Source organism: Balaenoptera borealis (genome assembly GCF_965194805.1).
Source record: "Balaenoptera borealis genome assembly, chromosome: 12".
Classification (NCBI taxonomy): Eukaryota; Metazoa; Chordata; class Mammalia; order Artiodactyla; family Balaenopteridae; genus Balaenoptera; species Balaenoptera borealis.
In genome coordinates, this window is record NC_138869.1 from 19,543,934 (window position 1) to 19,559,120 (window position 15,187).

Consider the following 15,187-nt stretch of genomic DNA (forward strand, 5'->3'; position numbering starts at 1 on the left):
TGACTCTACCAGAGCCCATTACTCAGTCAGTGAACTGCTGGAGATTATCTCCGCCCTTTGAATCTATGGTTCCTTCTCCCACTAATAAGGACTGTGTTCAAATGTAGGAACCCAGACTGGCATCTGCAGAATCAAGTAGGATAGAGGAGCAATTCAAATAAGTTTGCCAATTTGGGAAGGACAAAAAAGCTTGATGTGATAAAAATTGTAATACTGCTTCTTTTTATTTTTGACTCTGTTCTTTTCTCCCACATTGTCAGCCTGCTGGTTTATCCAAAATCACAGAGATCCAGAGCCTGAGACTTGCTTAGAAAACCCTGGAATTTCCTCGTGTATTTCGCCCAGGGGAAATGACTAGACCTTCCAGACGTCAAGTGAAATACATCTGTACCGTGAATTGAGATTTGATTTTCTGGATTTAGGAGACAGAGCTACCGTCGATGTACAGCTGCAGGTGCCTCTTTCTTTGGGACGACATCTCTAGAGTTGAACTAAACGCTGGTGGAAAATATCAACCCAGCTCTAACTGGCTTCAACCAGAATAAAATTATAGACACATTTGTATTCCCCAATCATGCTGGCATGATAAATTATTTGGACTTACAACTGTTAACTGTTAGTTTCATAGGCATTTTCTGCACAATAGTCCTTAATCTTGGAAATGCAGCAAAGCAACAGTAATCATTCCGACTGTCTTTTTCTTCCACATTTGCGAAGTACAGATCTCCCTTTTGGCTCATGTATACTCTTTCATCTTGTTCAATGTGTTCTAATTCTGGAAAAGAAATATCTTGTCATTAAAAGGGGCAACTGTCCTTTATCATGTCTCATCTCCTTTTTTCATTATCCTTTCCTCTATATTAATTTCATTTTATTTTTCATGTCGGCTCTTCCTATTCCTCTCAAGTCTGGTCTTACTATAAAAACAATTAGTGAGTAAGAAGTAAAAGACAAAAAACAACAACAAAACCCTTGGGAGTGCACTTACGAGTCTGGGCATTCTACCTCTCCTGACCATCCAGGACTCTACCTGTGCTTTATGGGTCTGCACTGGCTTATCTGAAAACTGGTCCAATTCAGATAATGGACTAATGATTACTCTTATTTTATTAGGATCATATTTCTTTAAAACAAATTTCCACAGAAGTGTGTCTGAGATATTAATCTCTCTTCCATGGATGCAGCCTGGAAAGTTCTAGGATGAATGGAATCTGGAACTTTGGTTGCAGCCAAGAGCAGCTTCTTTAGCTTTCTTTCAAATGCTGTACAATTATTATTTTTCTCTGTGGGACACAATGGAAAAACATTTAGAGAGCCCTGCTAAGGCACATGCCAGAAGTAGGCTTTACAAGAAGCTGGAATTCCAACTCAAGAATTGGTAAAAGATTTTGACAAATTAAACACAAAAGTTAATACTAATTTCTATGTGCGTCACTGTATGACGTGGGTACAACATTATTAAAAGAGAAATTTAAAGCTAGCAACATAGATACAAGCCATCCTCAGTTTTGACATGGATAATATCCCAAAGGTAAGTTGTTTGGAATACAAAAAGTATTTCCTTCATAGACATACTTTATCATATCAATAGCCTCTACTCTTTCCAGATATGACAAAATCAAGAAACATATTTAGTGGTTTTCTAGTGCTTTCATGTATATTTAGAACTTAGAGAAGACAACAGATAGAAATAGTTTTTAAAATCTACTTGATTTCACATTGACAACCGTATATTAATTTTTTATCTTTAATTCCAGTATGTTATTTTACATGATGCATGAAATTAAAATGTCCCCTTAGAATAGAATAGAACATTACTTACCAATATTCATCCAATAAATGTGTAAAGGTGGGAGGCCTTTGGGAGGGTTGCACGGGAGGACAATTGGATCGCCCTCCTCCACTTCAAGAGGGTCAATTTTTTCTTTTGGGAATTTTGGAACATCTGGTATAAAAAATCATTTAAAGACATTATTTAAAATTTATGTTACAAGTAATGTTTTAACGTTACAAGTAATATCTTAAAGCGTTCTTCTTTTTAAAAATTAGAGTATTTTTAATAAATTCAACACCCCAAATCTTGGTTCTCGTATCTCTCCTGAAGAGGAAAATACTGTTAAAAATATGTGGTGCATCCTTATACAACCTTAAAAATATTTCTGCATTTTGTAACTGTAGACAACAAATATCTTTGCTGTGACATCAATAAGGCAACAGTATGCTTGTGCATATTTCTCTGTGCAGAGATGTAAGCTCTGAGTCATAGGAGTCGCTCGTATTAAGTTTTGATAGATAAGGAATCTTTTTTCTCCAAACACTGTGATTTATTTTTAGGGATATACTTATTTTCTGTCTTTTGCTTTATTGTGAAGCCCTTGAATGTAATTGGCAAATATTCCATTCAGAGCATAATCAAACTAAATAAACAATTCAAAGCCCATGTGGGGAAAACGGTACGAATGCAATGAAAAGCCAAACATGATCCCTATATGTTGCAAAGAGAGTCATTCACATTGAAATCACTCCCAGTAAATGAAAATATTAAGTGAAATGGAATTGATGTAGGAAAGGAGAGTTTGCAGTATTTCAGCATATTGTTTCTTTCCCATGCTGGAATCAATTTCCTAAAAATCAGTGCATTGGGACTATAAGTCACAACTGGGCAGAAGTTGAAATCCGACACCAATGTTTGATATTCTTATGAAGTTATGTATAAAATAGTTTTAGGAATATTCAAAATATATTCTGCCTCAACATTATTTGTACCTTTCAACTTTGTTATGGGAATTTGCATTATAGAATTACTCAGACTCTGATGGACGAGAAGGACCTTAAGAAGGTATTTATAACCTTCCTGACCTGATGCAATTTATTAGCAGGTTTTCCATCTTTGTATCTCATTCTTAAATTATGGTTCACAAAAGATTATCATTATTCTTGGGAGTCTAAAGATATACTCATTTATTGTACAATTTCTTCTTGAGAAGCTTTGTGCAGTTCCTGTATATTTGTTCCCTTGCTCCTCACCCCCTAACCTAACTCCTCGTGATTGAGGGAATTTGCTGACATTTCTTATCGATGCACTAGCTGGTTACAGTGAATTGCTTTTTGTCTAAATTCAGGGACCTTTCAAGGCTTAACATTGCAGGGGGCAGTGTGGTTATTACACTGTCTTTGCCAGTTCAAAAGGCAGGCATCAGCCATGTGACAGTCCTCAGTGGATTCCCTCTTGGTCAACTCATTGTAACAGATTTCTCCTGGTGAGTCTGGAAATACATTTGAGATGGTAACTATCTTGGAATCATCCTTTTGCTCTAGGTAGCATGAAATTTCCATCAAAAAATGGGACAGAATGCTGAGTACATTCCCTACCTTTACCTTGTAGGTAAAATATCAATACCCCCTATTTGGTAAAAACTTAGCTTTGACTGACAAATGTTATGCAAGTCATTTTGCAGAAAGTATACCTTATGCAAGTAAAGTAGAGAAAGTTACAAAACTAGTATGTACCCTAAGTTCTAAATTCAAATCACCTTTTAGTGAAACTTGCTATAACTGAAGCCTGGTGTTTGTTGGTATTGAAGCTAGCTGTGTTGCATGGTAGTTATTGAATCTGTTTCTATACAGATACAAGCAGCAGAAGAGGAAGGGAAACATAGATTAGGAAATGGAAGGAACATGTAATCCTGTTCTATAACCAGCAAACTTTACAGTGCCAAATATGAATATACAGTTTTCTGGGTGGTATCTATTGTAAAGTAGCTAATTAAGTTGCACAAAGCCCTAATTGGAGAGCTGCCTCTTCAGTAAAAATTTAATAATTCAAACAGACAGTATCACCAGTGAAGCACTATTATCCTTGCATTAATTAAATCTACATTATAAATTTCTAATTAGAAAAATGTAACTACGTTATTCAACTGGCTTCCAAGGCATCAATAATAAAAAATAAATAAAATAAAATTTAGAAGTCTACAAAACCTTTATCACATACCATAAATCTTTGGAACAGCTTTAACCAAAGATGAAATTAATACCTGGAAACAGGGAAGGATATTTATATATTTAATAATTTAAGGTCTAAGAATAAACACTGTAAAGGACATAAATTTGTCAGGTTTTCTTAAGTCTTACTCTTTGACTCTGAAACTATTTAGCGAGTCTGATGCAAAGCTAAAAAGGGAACATGTTAACATCCACAGATAAATGTGAAATTTAATTACTCCAACTTAACAGCAGGCATGAATTTGACCTTAATTCAAATAAAGAAATGAGTCTATTTAAAAATAACTCCAACCAATGACTTTTGCTAATTGTGTTTCTCTGGTATAAACATTAGCATTGTTGAGTCTGGACAGACGCAATACTTTAAAAAATGAATTGTAAACAATTGTTTTTCTTTTGCGTGAGCCAACTACCCTGCTTTAGCTTACCAACACATTTCAAATGAGTGCTCCATCATCACCAAAAACAAAATCATTTAATTGTGTTTCAGTAAGACTGGACTTGACCATGGAATGGTCTCTTTGCAAAGGGATCAGAACCAAATTCTACATCAGCATCTACCTAAGTAGGACTTTAAAAATGTTTGGAAATCCCATAATAATCAAGTCTAGATGAAGCTATAAACATTTTGTCCCTATCAGTCTACCTGCATCAGAAAATCAAGCAAATCACAGCACTCATCTCTTTACTGTTCTCCAGCAAGTTTCCACATTTATTACTCAGTGTAGCAGACAGATTTCTAGTAACAACTCCAAGGGTACAATTTCCTGAAAACCCATCTAGCATGAAAAACCTTTCCTAGAGACAAAGTAGCTACATGCTAGTCTACTTATTGGAGCTATCAACACACGGCAAACCTGCAAATACAAAATCTCTAGGGGCTCTACAACTTGAGATGCTGACAATTGGTTTTGAAACTCATCATCTCAATTCTTTCAACTTAATATACTGAAAAAAATAACATCTCTGTACTTGAAATACAGAGACTTCTGAAAAAGGTATTTTTTATCTATAGGATAGCCTACAGGATAAACTAGGCTCTAGCCCAGACACTAAAACTAACGGCTATGTAGCTTCAGACCAATATCTTTACCCTTCTGTGCCCCCTTTTACTTTTCTCTGGCGTCCTAGAATCCTTTCAACTCATCTCTCTGGGCTCCTCAAAAGTCTCACTAGGTTAGAAATTTCTTAAGAGCAAGCTGTAGAGTCCCACCATTCCAACACACTTAACAGTAAAGAACTGTAATGAAATGGCATCAGAGCAATTTAATTAAATACAAATCTTTCTAACTAATCATTTCAATGAAAAGATACTGGTGACTTAACCACCATCAAGTTACGTAAACTACAGATTATCTTTCTCTGGCACCCAAAGAATAAAATCAAATCTCCCTATATTCTCTACCTCTCTGTGAGTCTGATAATTACTGCCAAGGTATGTTCAACAAAGAAGTATAACGTTTTCTAACTCATCTAGAAGATGTGTCAACAGAATGATCAAAGCATAGGCAACACTGTGTAGCACTGCGTTATACACGTGCTCTGAAGCCAGCTGCTTAGGGCTGAATCCTGGCTTCGTCACTTACTATGTGACCCGGGCCTGTTACTTAATGTGCTTCAGTTTCCTCACTCATACAATGGAAACTGTCATGACACCTAATACATTGATTTGTGTCAAAGTTTAAATAAATAATTTCATATAAATCAATTAACATAGTGCCGGGCACTTAAAAATCACTCAATATATGTTGGCTCTTATTCAAATGTTTTCACTTTGCATGGTACACCCAGCCACATTGTATAGAGATGAGATGGGCAACGGGACAAAGAGCTTTCCTTTGCTGCTCTTTCTGATTTTTCGTGTAGCCTATATCATAACAACTTCTGCAATTTTATGCAACTATTTGGAATTAACTTTATTAGAGAAAATAGGGAGGGGGCCAGAGAGAAGAAACACTATGTATTTCATGGAGAACCTATGATTTGTTTAATGAATTATTCTGTGCTGCCCTTCCTATGCCAAAGAACTTTATCTATTTTGATTTCTCACTGTTTACAGGACTGGCCTGGAGAGCTTTTGAGTGCCTTTCATTTCCCTTGAATGTGCTCGGGAAATTGCTTACAGTCTGGCACCATTATCATGAATGCATGCTACTGAGCTCACATGCTGTATCACCCTTAACTCCAGTTTCTGTCTGCAAAGAGATTTAATTGATTCCCATTTCCTGTGGTGTACTCCATTAACCCACTTAGAAGTACAGAGAAATAACATTGCCTTTCACTCTATGAACTCACACTAAGGAAGGACAACCAATTCAGCCCATTTCATTCTAGTCATTCACATACTCTGACGGATGACAGCAAAATCCTGGGCCTTAATTAAACCTTTAAAACTCTAAGTTGCACTCTCAACTGAACAAATTGATCTTCTTTGGTTGGTTTGCATATATTAGTAGAAGAAGTTAACATATGCTACTGGACCCCTGCTTTTGCTAGCCCTCCCAAATCAGAGCAGTAAATAGCCAAGATATGTCTTAAGGAAATTGACCTGAGGAATCTGAGGAAGCTGTACAAATGTAGAAACCCAGCACATTAAAAATTCAAGTTGGTTTCCATTAAAACAGTATACAGATGATTTCATCCCTAAGCCTGCCATTTCTTACATTACTTTAATAGTGTGTAGATATTGCATTATTACTTTTATTCATTCTTTCATTCTTTAGTCTATGAACTAATAAGTCAATCACCGATAATATGCATTCATGCAGCATCAAGACAATGTAGAGGAGGAAGAATAAGACAGGATGCTATCTTTCTCACTTTTAAGCATCCTGATTAATCATATGACAGTCAAAACACTCCCCCAAACAGTAAATAATGCTTTTAAAATTCCATAGAATTTACACGTGGATATTCCTAACATTACTAATTATTGCTAACGTTTCTTCTTGTAATAGTCAAAAGTTAGAAACAATCCAAATGGATATCAGCTGGTGAATGGATAAACAAAATGTGGTATATCTGTATCATGGAATATTATTCAGCCATAAAAATGAACACACTACTGATTTATCCTACAACATGAACAAATCATGAAGAACAGGCTAAGTGGAAGAAGCTAGATGCAAAAGATCATATATTGTATGATTCCATTTACATGAAACGTTCAGAAAAAACATTCATAGAGGCAAGAGTCAGACTGGTGATTGCCTGGGGCTGTGGGTGGGGAGAGAGAGCACCTACAAATGGGCACAAGGAATCTTTTGGGGATGACGGAAATGTTCTAATACTGGCTTTTAATGATAGCTATACTAAAAATTTTTATGAGAAAAAATCACTGATTGTGTACCTAAACACATAAAATGTATAATGTGTAAATAATACTTCAAAAATTATTTAAAGAATCCAAGGTAAGGAAAATTAGTACAGGCTAAGATGGACTAAGAATGCTAAATGGAGAAGGCTGATCTGTGCCCTGAAGGATGCATGGTACTGAACAGCCAAAACAATTCTTTATAGCATCATTTTAACTCCACTGACGTCTGTCATAATGAAGGCAAGAATACAGCTCACCTTCTCCGCAGACCCACTCACCACACCCACAGGATTTAAGGTTCTTGGTACAGTCTTTGTTTTGTTCATTGCTATATCTCAAATTACTAGAAGACTGTCTGCCACATGAAGGGAGCTTAATAAAGATCTGTTGAATAATTCACTAACTCTCCATGCCATATCTTGGAAAATCCATTTAGTTAAATGATTTTTCCCCCATGTTTGAAAATAGCACGTTGTGTTTGGTTGGTTGTTTTTGTTTTACTCCTTCTTTTTCCAGCAAACTCAACTGCAATTTTGTTAAAAGCAGAAAAGTAAACATTGTGTATAAAGGTCTGTTTGTAGGGAGTAACAACCAGATTTTTAGCTACTGTACTTGTGTTCAAACTTAGGTGGATCAAGCCTTTAAGGTTGGTCTAAAGAAAAGTTTAAGAAATGAGAGATACAAACTCTAAAACTCAAATTACAAAGTTTAATATAAAAGAAGAATCAATTCTTTACAGCTTAAGAGAAGAATCAATTGATAAAGGTTGTAAGAAGCTTTAAATGGTCTCTGATTTATAAACTCCTAAGAATTGGGGTGGCAGTCCTATTCAACATGTAAATGATTACAGAAAGCTGTTAGATGATGAAGTAATTTCAGGAGGGGCTGGAAATGATGCATAAGAAGCCTAATTTATTTTGCTCTTTTCTATAGCAGCAGAAAAGATGGAGCAATTACCCACTACATAGCTCAGATTTCAACTCTCATCTCTTAACTACAATACTAGCAGATTCTGGCCAGAATTATCCTTACATTGTTCATGTCTTCACTTGGTCTGCTTAGATAATGAGAGAAAACATTTTTTTAAATCCTCATTGTAGAATCTTATACTAAAATGTGCCATTTCTTTCTCTGCAATAGATCTAGCAACTGCCTTTTTCCTTTGTGTCTCCATAGCAACCACTAGAATTCAGGTTAGGGATCACCCTCGTGCCTTGTCTTCTACAACAGATTTTTAACATCTCCCTTTCTCTCCCTCTCTCCCATCTTACTTCAGTCAATTAGATATATATTATATAGTTACAGTTCTATGTTATAGACTATAGTATAGTTATATAATATAGACTGTAAGTATAGCTTTATAGTTATATGATTTTATGATTCTCAACCACAGTTTTCTGACCCAGAATTCATGAACATTTCCTACTGAGTATCATTTCAAACCCAAACTCCAGAGGCCAATTTTCAACACTGTATGCCACTGCTCTGTCCATTATTATTCTATAATATCACACTTAATAACCCAGGATATCTAATTAAGACAAATCAGTATGCTACATACTTATTAATTTTATATATATTAAAAGACCATTTATAAAATAAATGTAAAGAATAAAAAAAAAGAAATACAACACTCTACCTACCACCCATCATAAGAAAAACATAAAATCACCATTATCTTTCTGTTTGGTACAGATCCTACCCTTTCCCCATTCCATCAGAGGTAACTACCATCCTAAATTTTGTTTTCATCATTTTCTTGCTTTGCATTATAATTTTACCACATGAAATGATACTCCTAAACAATATGCTATTAATTTTTACATATACTGACCTTAAATAAATAAAATCACCCTTTTTTCCTAAGATTTATTTTTATTGTTCAACATATTCTTAATGTTCATCAATTTTCACTGCTGAGTAGTAATTTTTGTATGAATATACCACAACTGTTTCATTCTATCATGAATGAACTTAAGTTTTTTCCAGTATATTTTAAAAATACAAAAATGCTACCACAGCTATTCCTGGTGCACGTGGCTAAGGGGCATGTGCACATGAGCAAACAAATGGAATTTCTGGGTCATAGGTGAGAACATCTTTAATTAAGGAGGCAGTGACAAATATTCTCCACAGTCCAAGAAGTAAACTATTCTCATCAGTGGTGGATACGTGTTTTGGTAGCTGCACATTCCCACCTAAAATTGTTACTCTCAGACTTTGTTATATTTCCCAATTTTGTGGGATCAAATGCTTTTATTATTTGAGTTACAGTAGATCTATTTCTGATTACTAATGATATTAAAAGCATTTGCATATTTTTATTCGTCATACCAGTCTGAGGTGCATGTTCATGTCTTTTACCACTTTATTTTTTGTTTTTTTCTTAAAGGATGGTAAAATTATTTATAAATACATTAGTATTATCTTTAGTTATAGTCATTGGCAATGATTTTTTTTCTGGGTTGTGGCTTACCTTTTCCCTTTCTTCCTGGGGTCTTTTGATGAAAGGGAATCTAAAAATCAAATGTAGTCAAATTATCCTTAATGGAGATTTAATTTGTCTTGTTTAAGAAATCTTTCTCTACCCTGATGTCATCAATACATTGTCCGAAGCACTTTCTAAGTTAAAAAATTTTTTTTCCTTGCAAAGTTAAGCCTTTAATCCACTTGGAATGTATTTTTTATATGATGTGACCTAGGACTTGAAATAAGTGTGTCTCTATGTGGATAATCAGTTGTTCCATACCATTTAGGGGGAGGGAGGGGAGGGAGGGAAGGGAGGGGAGGGAGGGGAGGGAGGGGAGGGAGGGAAGGAAGGAAGGAAGGAAGGAAGGAAGGAAGGAAGGAAGGAAGGAAGGAAGGAAGGGAGGAAAGGAAGGAGGGAGGGAAAGAAAAGAAAAAGAAAAGAAAGAAAGGGAAGGGGAGGGAAGGGAAGAGGAGGGAAGGGAAGGGATGAAAGCAAGGAAGAAAGCAAGCCCATGCCAGCTCTTCACACTACTTTCACATATATGAGGGCTGGTTTATGGGTCCTCCATGCTGTTCCACTGGCCCATTTGTCTAACGTTGTGCAAAACCATAGGCTTCATTACTGGAGTTTTACATTGAGTCTTGTTATCTGATAAGACCAACTCCTCCTGAAATATTCTGCAAGTTTCTACCAAACCTTGCACTGTGTTCCTCAAATACATTTGGGAATCAAACTGGTCACGTTTCACAAACAGACAAACAAAAACCAAACAGAGTTTTGACTTTGATTATTCTATACATCAAGTCATGAAGAATTAACCTTTTAGCTTTACTGAGTCTTCGGATCAGTGAAAATGGTATTTTCTTCCACATGTAGATCTTTTAAAAATGTTTTTCAATAAATGTATGTACTTTTCACACCTCCTTCTTGGATTTATTTTCTGCTTCTATACTACTGTTCCCCTTTGCTCTCTTTTGAAGTTTAACCTGTTACCTAAAGATAGCTCATAACAATTTTAAGATGAAAATGAATGAGCTAAGATCATTAATTTCCATCCTTTCTTCTTTTCTATATTTTGAAGATGAAAAAAACTCTCTCCTCATAATACTTTAGCTGCCTCAAGTCTGTCTTGTTAAGCATAATTTCTACTATCATCACTTCAAAATACATTCTATTTTCCTTTGCCATTTCTCATTTGGCCTTTGAGTTAGACATGTTTTAATTTTGAAAGATATAAGACTTTTTCTAATTTTCTTTTTAATACTGATTTCTCCATTGTATTTTGGTCGTATTTACTTCATAGCTAATATACCATCAAATATTGAAAAACATTCTGCAGTTTTAGGTATAATGTTCTATACATGTTCATTAGCTAGAGCTTGTAAATGGGTTCTTTAAATCTTCTATGGGCTTTCTAATGTTTCCTCTGCTTGAGCTACCGAATAATGAAACAGATATGTTAGCATCTCTCATTACTATGGTAGATGTATTTCTCTTTCCCCTTGTAGTCCCTTTTTCTGCTTCAAACATTTTCGTATTATATATGCCTAGTACATTAATCTCCAGGAAGCCTTTATAAAATAGTCTATTTTGACTGATATTAATATAGCCATACCTACTTTTCTTTTGAATAGTATTTACCCTAGTCAAGATATCTATTTATGTTTTCAAAAGATGGGACATCTTTTCCATCCTTTTAGTTTCAACAATTCTATTTTCTTGTGATTTAGATGTGTTATATGGTAAATAGCTTATAGCTTTTAAAAAATTTTGGAGCATTTAGTCTATTTACTTTCACCTTTAATTAGTGATATTTTTAGATTTATTTCTATAGTTTTTTCTTTCTTTTTCTCTCCTTTCTTGCCTTATTCTTCCTCATACCACACAGTTTGATAATCATTCACATTTGCTCTGTACATTTAATGTAATTATTCTATAAATTTTAAGATGCATATTTTACTTGTCAGAGTCTAAATTTGAGCTATATTCTCTCCTCTAGAAAAATATAAAAAACTTAAAAAAATTTAAACCCAGTTCCCTGTCCCAACTTTGAGGATAATGCACACAAGTTTTTCATTATTTGTTTTTCCAAGGTTTGCATACATTCTGCTCCCCCAGCATCAACTGTCCATATCCTGGAAGGTCTACGACTTTGAGTCTCTTCAGTGTCTAGAACTCTGTAAGAAGAAATTGCCAAATAGCAACCCTTGACAGTTTTATACCTAAGATTTTTTCCTGTAAACCCTTTGGTTAGAATCAAGTAGTGTTGGATACCTTAAAATCTGGGAAAATAAATGACCACACTTGGAAGTCAGTCATCAGAGATCCCATGCTGCAGAGGCCAGATCTGATAATGAAGAAGTCGCTTACTCTTTGGGATAGTTATTGATAAACAACACTCTTAAGAGTAAAGGAGCTTGCAGTTTTTCCATGATTATGATTTATAGAAAATATTACTACTGTATACTAATCACTGGTTCTCCTCTCCTAGGGGGCACCCACAATACTGAACTTAAGTGGGCCCATGCCATTTGCTTTGCCCCCACCTAACAAACTGTGAGTAGAAGCTGCCTGTGTAACTTCTTGTTGGTAGCAATGTTCTCTGTCCCCCACTCGTTGACCTAGATGGCACAAGTTTCACATGGTGCTGACACAGGATGATGGGTATCTCCATTAGCTTGGATTGCCCAGTGGCTGCAAGGAGAACAGCTGCCCTAAATAGCTGCCAGACCCACAGCAAACTGCATCATCAAGGAATAACCTTGTGTTAACACAAGGGCTTGGGGATTGCTTGTGACTGCAATATAATTTAGCCAAATCTAACTAATATATTTAACTTTATCCTATGAGGCAAAACAAATACTCTTTTTTTCCCATGTTACATATATTATTACTGAAACACAGCAAAATTAGGTTGCTTTCAAGGTCATCCACTTCTAAGTATCAAGATCTGGAAGACAATTTCCCTTATAAATAAAATATAAGGTCTACATAAGCTGATTAAATGAATAATCTGTTATTTCACTGCAGCCCAGTATAATGCCTGCTAAACTTCATTAAAACATTAAATGAAATCTCCATTGTAATACTTACTTGGAACTATAAATTCCATTTCTTCTGACATAGCAATTCCCAGTTTATTAGAAGCAAAGCAGCGGTATTTCCCTTGAAAGTGAGATATGTGCCCCTCATTCGGGATCCTGAATGTTCCCGAGTTGTTGGATACAATTATCCGAGGGTCAGAGAGATCAAAAGGCTTGTCGTCCTTACTCCACGAAAATCTGTAAAATAAAACTAAAATTAGTAATCCTGAAAAATCGTATTTCTTACTTATAAACAAATGTACAGAAATGAGGAAACTGAGATATTTTATAGTAAAAAAAGAAGTATATATTTACATATTTAATTGACTATAATAGAATACAAAAAAGGGTCTCTGAAGAATCTGAGAAGTCTTACAAACTGCTATGGACTGAATGTTTATGTCCCCCTAAAATTTGTATGTTGAAGCCTAATTCCCATTGTAATAGTATTTGAAGGCAGGGCCTTGGAGAGGTGATTTGGTCATGAGGGTGGAGTCCTCACAAATGGGATTGGTGTCCTTATAACAGAGACCCCAGAGAGCATTCTTGCTCCCTTCCATCATGTGAGGTTACAGGGGAAAGACCGCTGTCTGTGACCAGGAAGCAGGTCATCACCACACACTATATCTGCCAGTGACTTGATCTTGGTATTCTCACCTCCAGACCTGTGAGAAATATGTTTATTGTTTAAGCCACTCAATCTGTGATATTTTTATTACAGCAGCCAGAATTGACTGAGAAACAAGCCATGAAAAAGCTGTGATAATTGAGAGGAAAAAAAAGTGAAAATAGGTTTTGTTCTGTTCTTTTTAAAATTATATTTTAAAACTTTTCCAATTAGAAAGATAATGCAGGATCTTTACTAGTATTTTAGAGACTGCAATATTTGGAGACTAAAAAATATAAATATACAATATGTCTGTGTGTGTGTGTGTGTGTGCGCGCGTGTGCGTGTGAAGAGCTCACTCAAAATTCAAAAACACACAAGCAAGTGCTATTAAATTTGGCCATATATCATCAATATTTTTGGACATAGCTGTAACATATTTGAGACCACAATGGATGTATAATTTTTCCATGTGAGTTTTTCCAATTATTACAATGTTACTAAAGACAGATTTTATTACCTTCTGTCTTACAGTTACTATTTAACTTACTTAACCATTTCCATTTTTCCCTTTTATGAACAATACTGTTACAAAAAACCCTACATATTTATTTTTGGGGGTACTTATCCAAATATTTCATTAGGTTAATTCCTTAAAAATGAGACTGATAAACCAATAACATAAGAAATATTTTATCACTTTTGATAAACATTGCAGAATTGTATTCCAGAAAAAACATACACAATTAAATTCCTACCCCCATACATAACAGAGTCAGTTCTATGGACAAGGCTGTAAAAAGCCTTTTTTAAAATTATATCAATCCAACAGATATATAATGACTTCCCAATTAGATTTTATTTAGTATTTTATATATGAATTACCCATGCAAATTTAGATTTGCTTCAGGACAACACAGTATTACATAATCTGATACTCTTTCAAAAAGAATAACAAAATTTCATGAGACACATATTTTTCTTCGGAGCATGTCTCTCTCCTGACAACAACTTTTACTTCTTTTCTCTCTATATGTTTTATATTTTACTGCTTTTACTTACAAAAGAACACATAGAATCTGTTCTTTAAAATTCCAATACATTGACTAGGATAACTCCACATACTCAAAATTAAACATTTCCAATTGGTGACATGTTATATCTTTCCATTCATTCAAGTTTTGTTTTATCCTACCCTGCAACGTAGATGCTAAACAGTTCATGTTACGTAGTTTTTGATATCAGTTTTGTTGATATTGCTGTTACTAACTATTGAAATTGCTGGATTTGCTCCTTTTACTATTGTGATGGGATATTTTTTTCTTTCTTGTTTTCTAATATTTTCTGTTTTGTATAGGCATTTAATTACACCTTAAAAAAAGAATAATGATAGACTGCTTAATTCATATTTGTAAAATCTTGTTTTTGGCCGGTGAATAATGACAATTTAACATGTTAATGATTCACTAATAATTTTTAAAATATCCAATTATCAGGCAATAAAAATGTTATTCACATTACAATTTTAAATAATCAATTTCCATTCTTTCATTCTTAATGGATATAAAATGATCAGGTAAATCAATAAAGGTATGTATGTTTGCTTCCCAGAATCATTTAGAACTTTAAAATTGTTTTTTTTTAACTTTTATTAGACTATAGTTGCTTTACAACGTTGTATTAGTTTCTACTGTACAGCTAAGTGA

General features: G+C 34.6%; 1 protein-coding gene across 4 annotated transcripts in view; it reads right to left on the reverse strand.

Moving 5' to 3' along the window:
* CHL1 (cell adhesion molecule L1 like) overlaps nt 1-15,187 on the reverse strand; it is a 94,776-nt gene that overhangs the window by 61,805 nt on the left and 17,784 nt on the right. For all 4 annotated transcript variants that reach the window (XR_014232283.1, XM_082345350.1, XM_082345349.1 and 1 more), the window contains exons 3-5: nt 12,885-13,072; nt 1,823-1,945; nt 605-775 (exon numbers count right to left, since the gene is read on the reverse strand). Coding sequence is in view for 3 of the 4 variants with exons in the window: in XM_082345350.1 (XP_082201476.1) it covers nt 605-775; nt 1,823-1,945; nt 12,885-13,072 (482 nt within the window). In the remaining variant the exon portion in view is untranslated. The remainder of the gene's footprint in view (nt 1-604; nt 776-1,822; nt 1,946-12,884; nt 13,073-15,187) is intronic.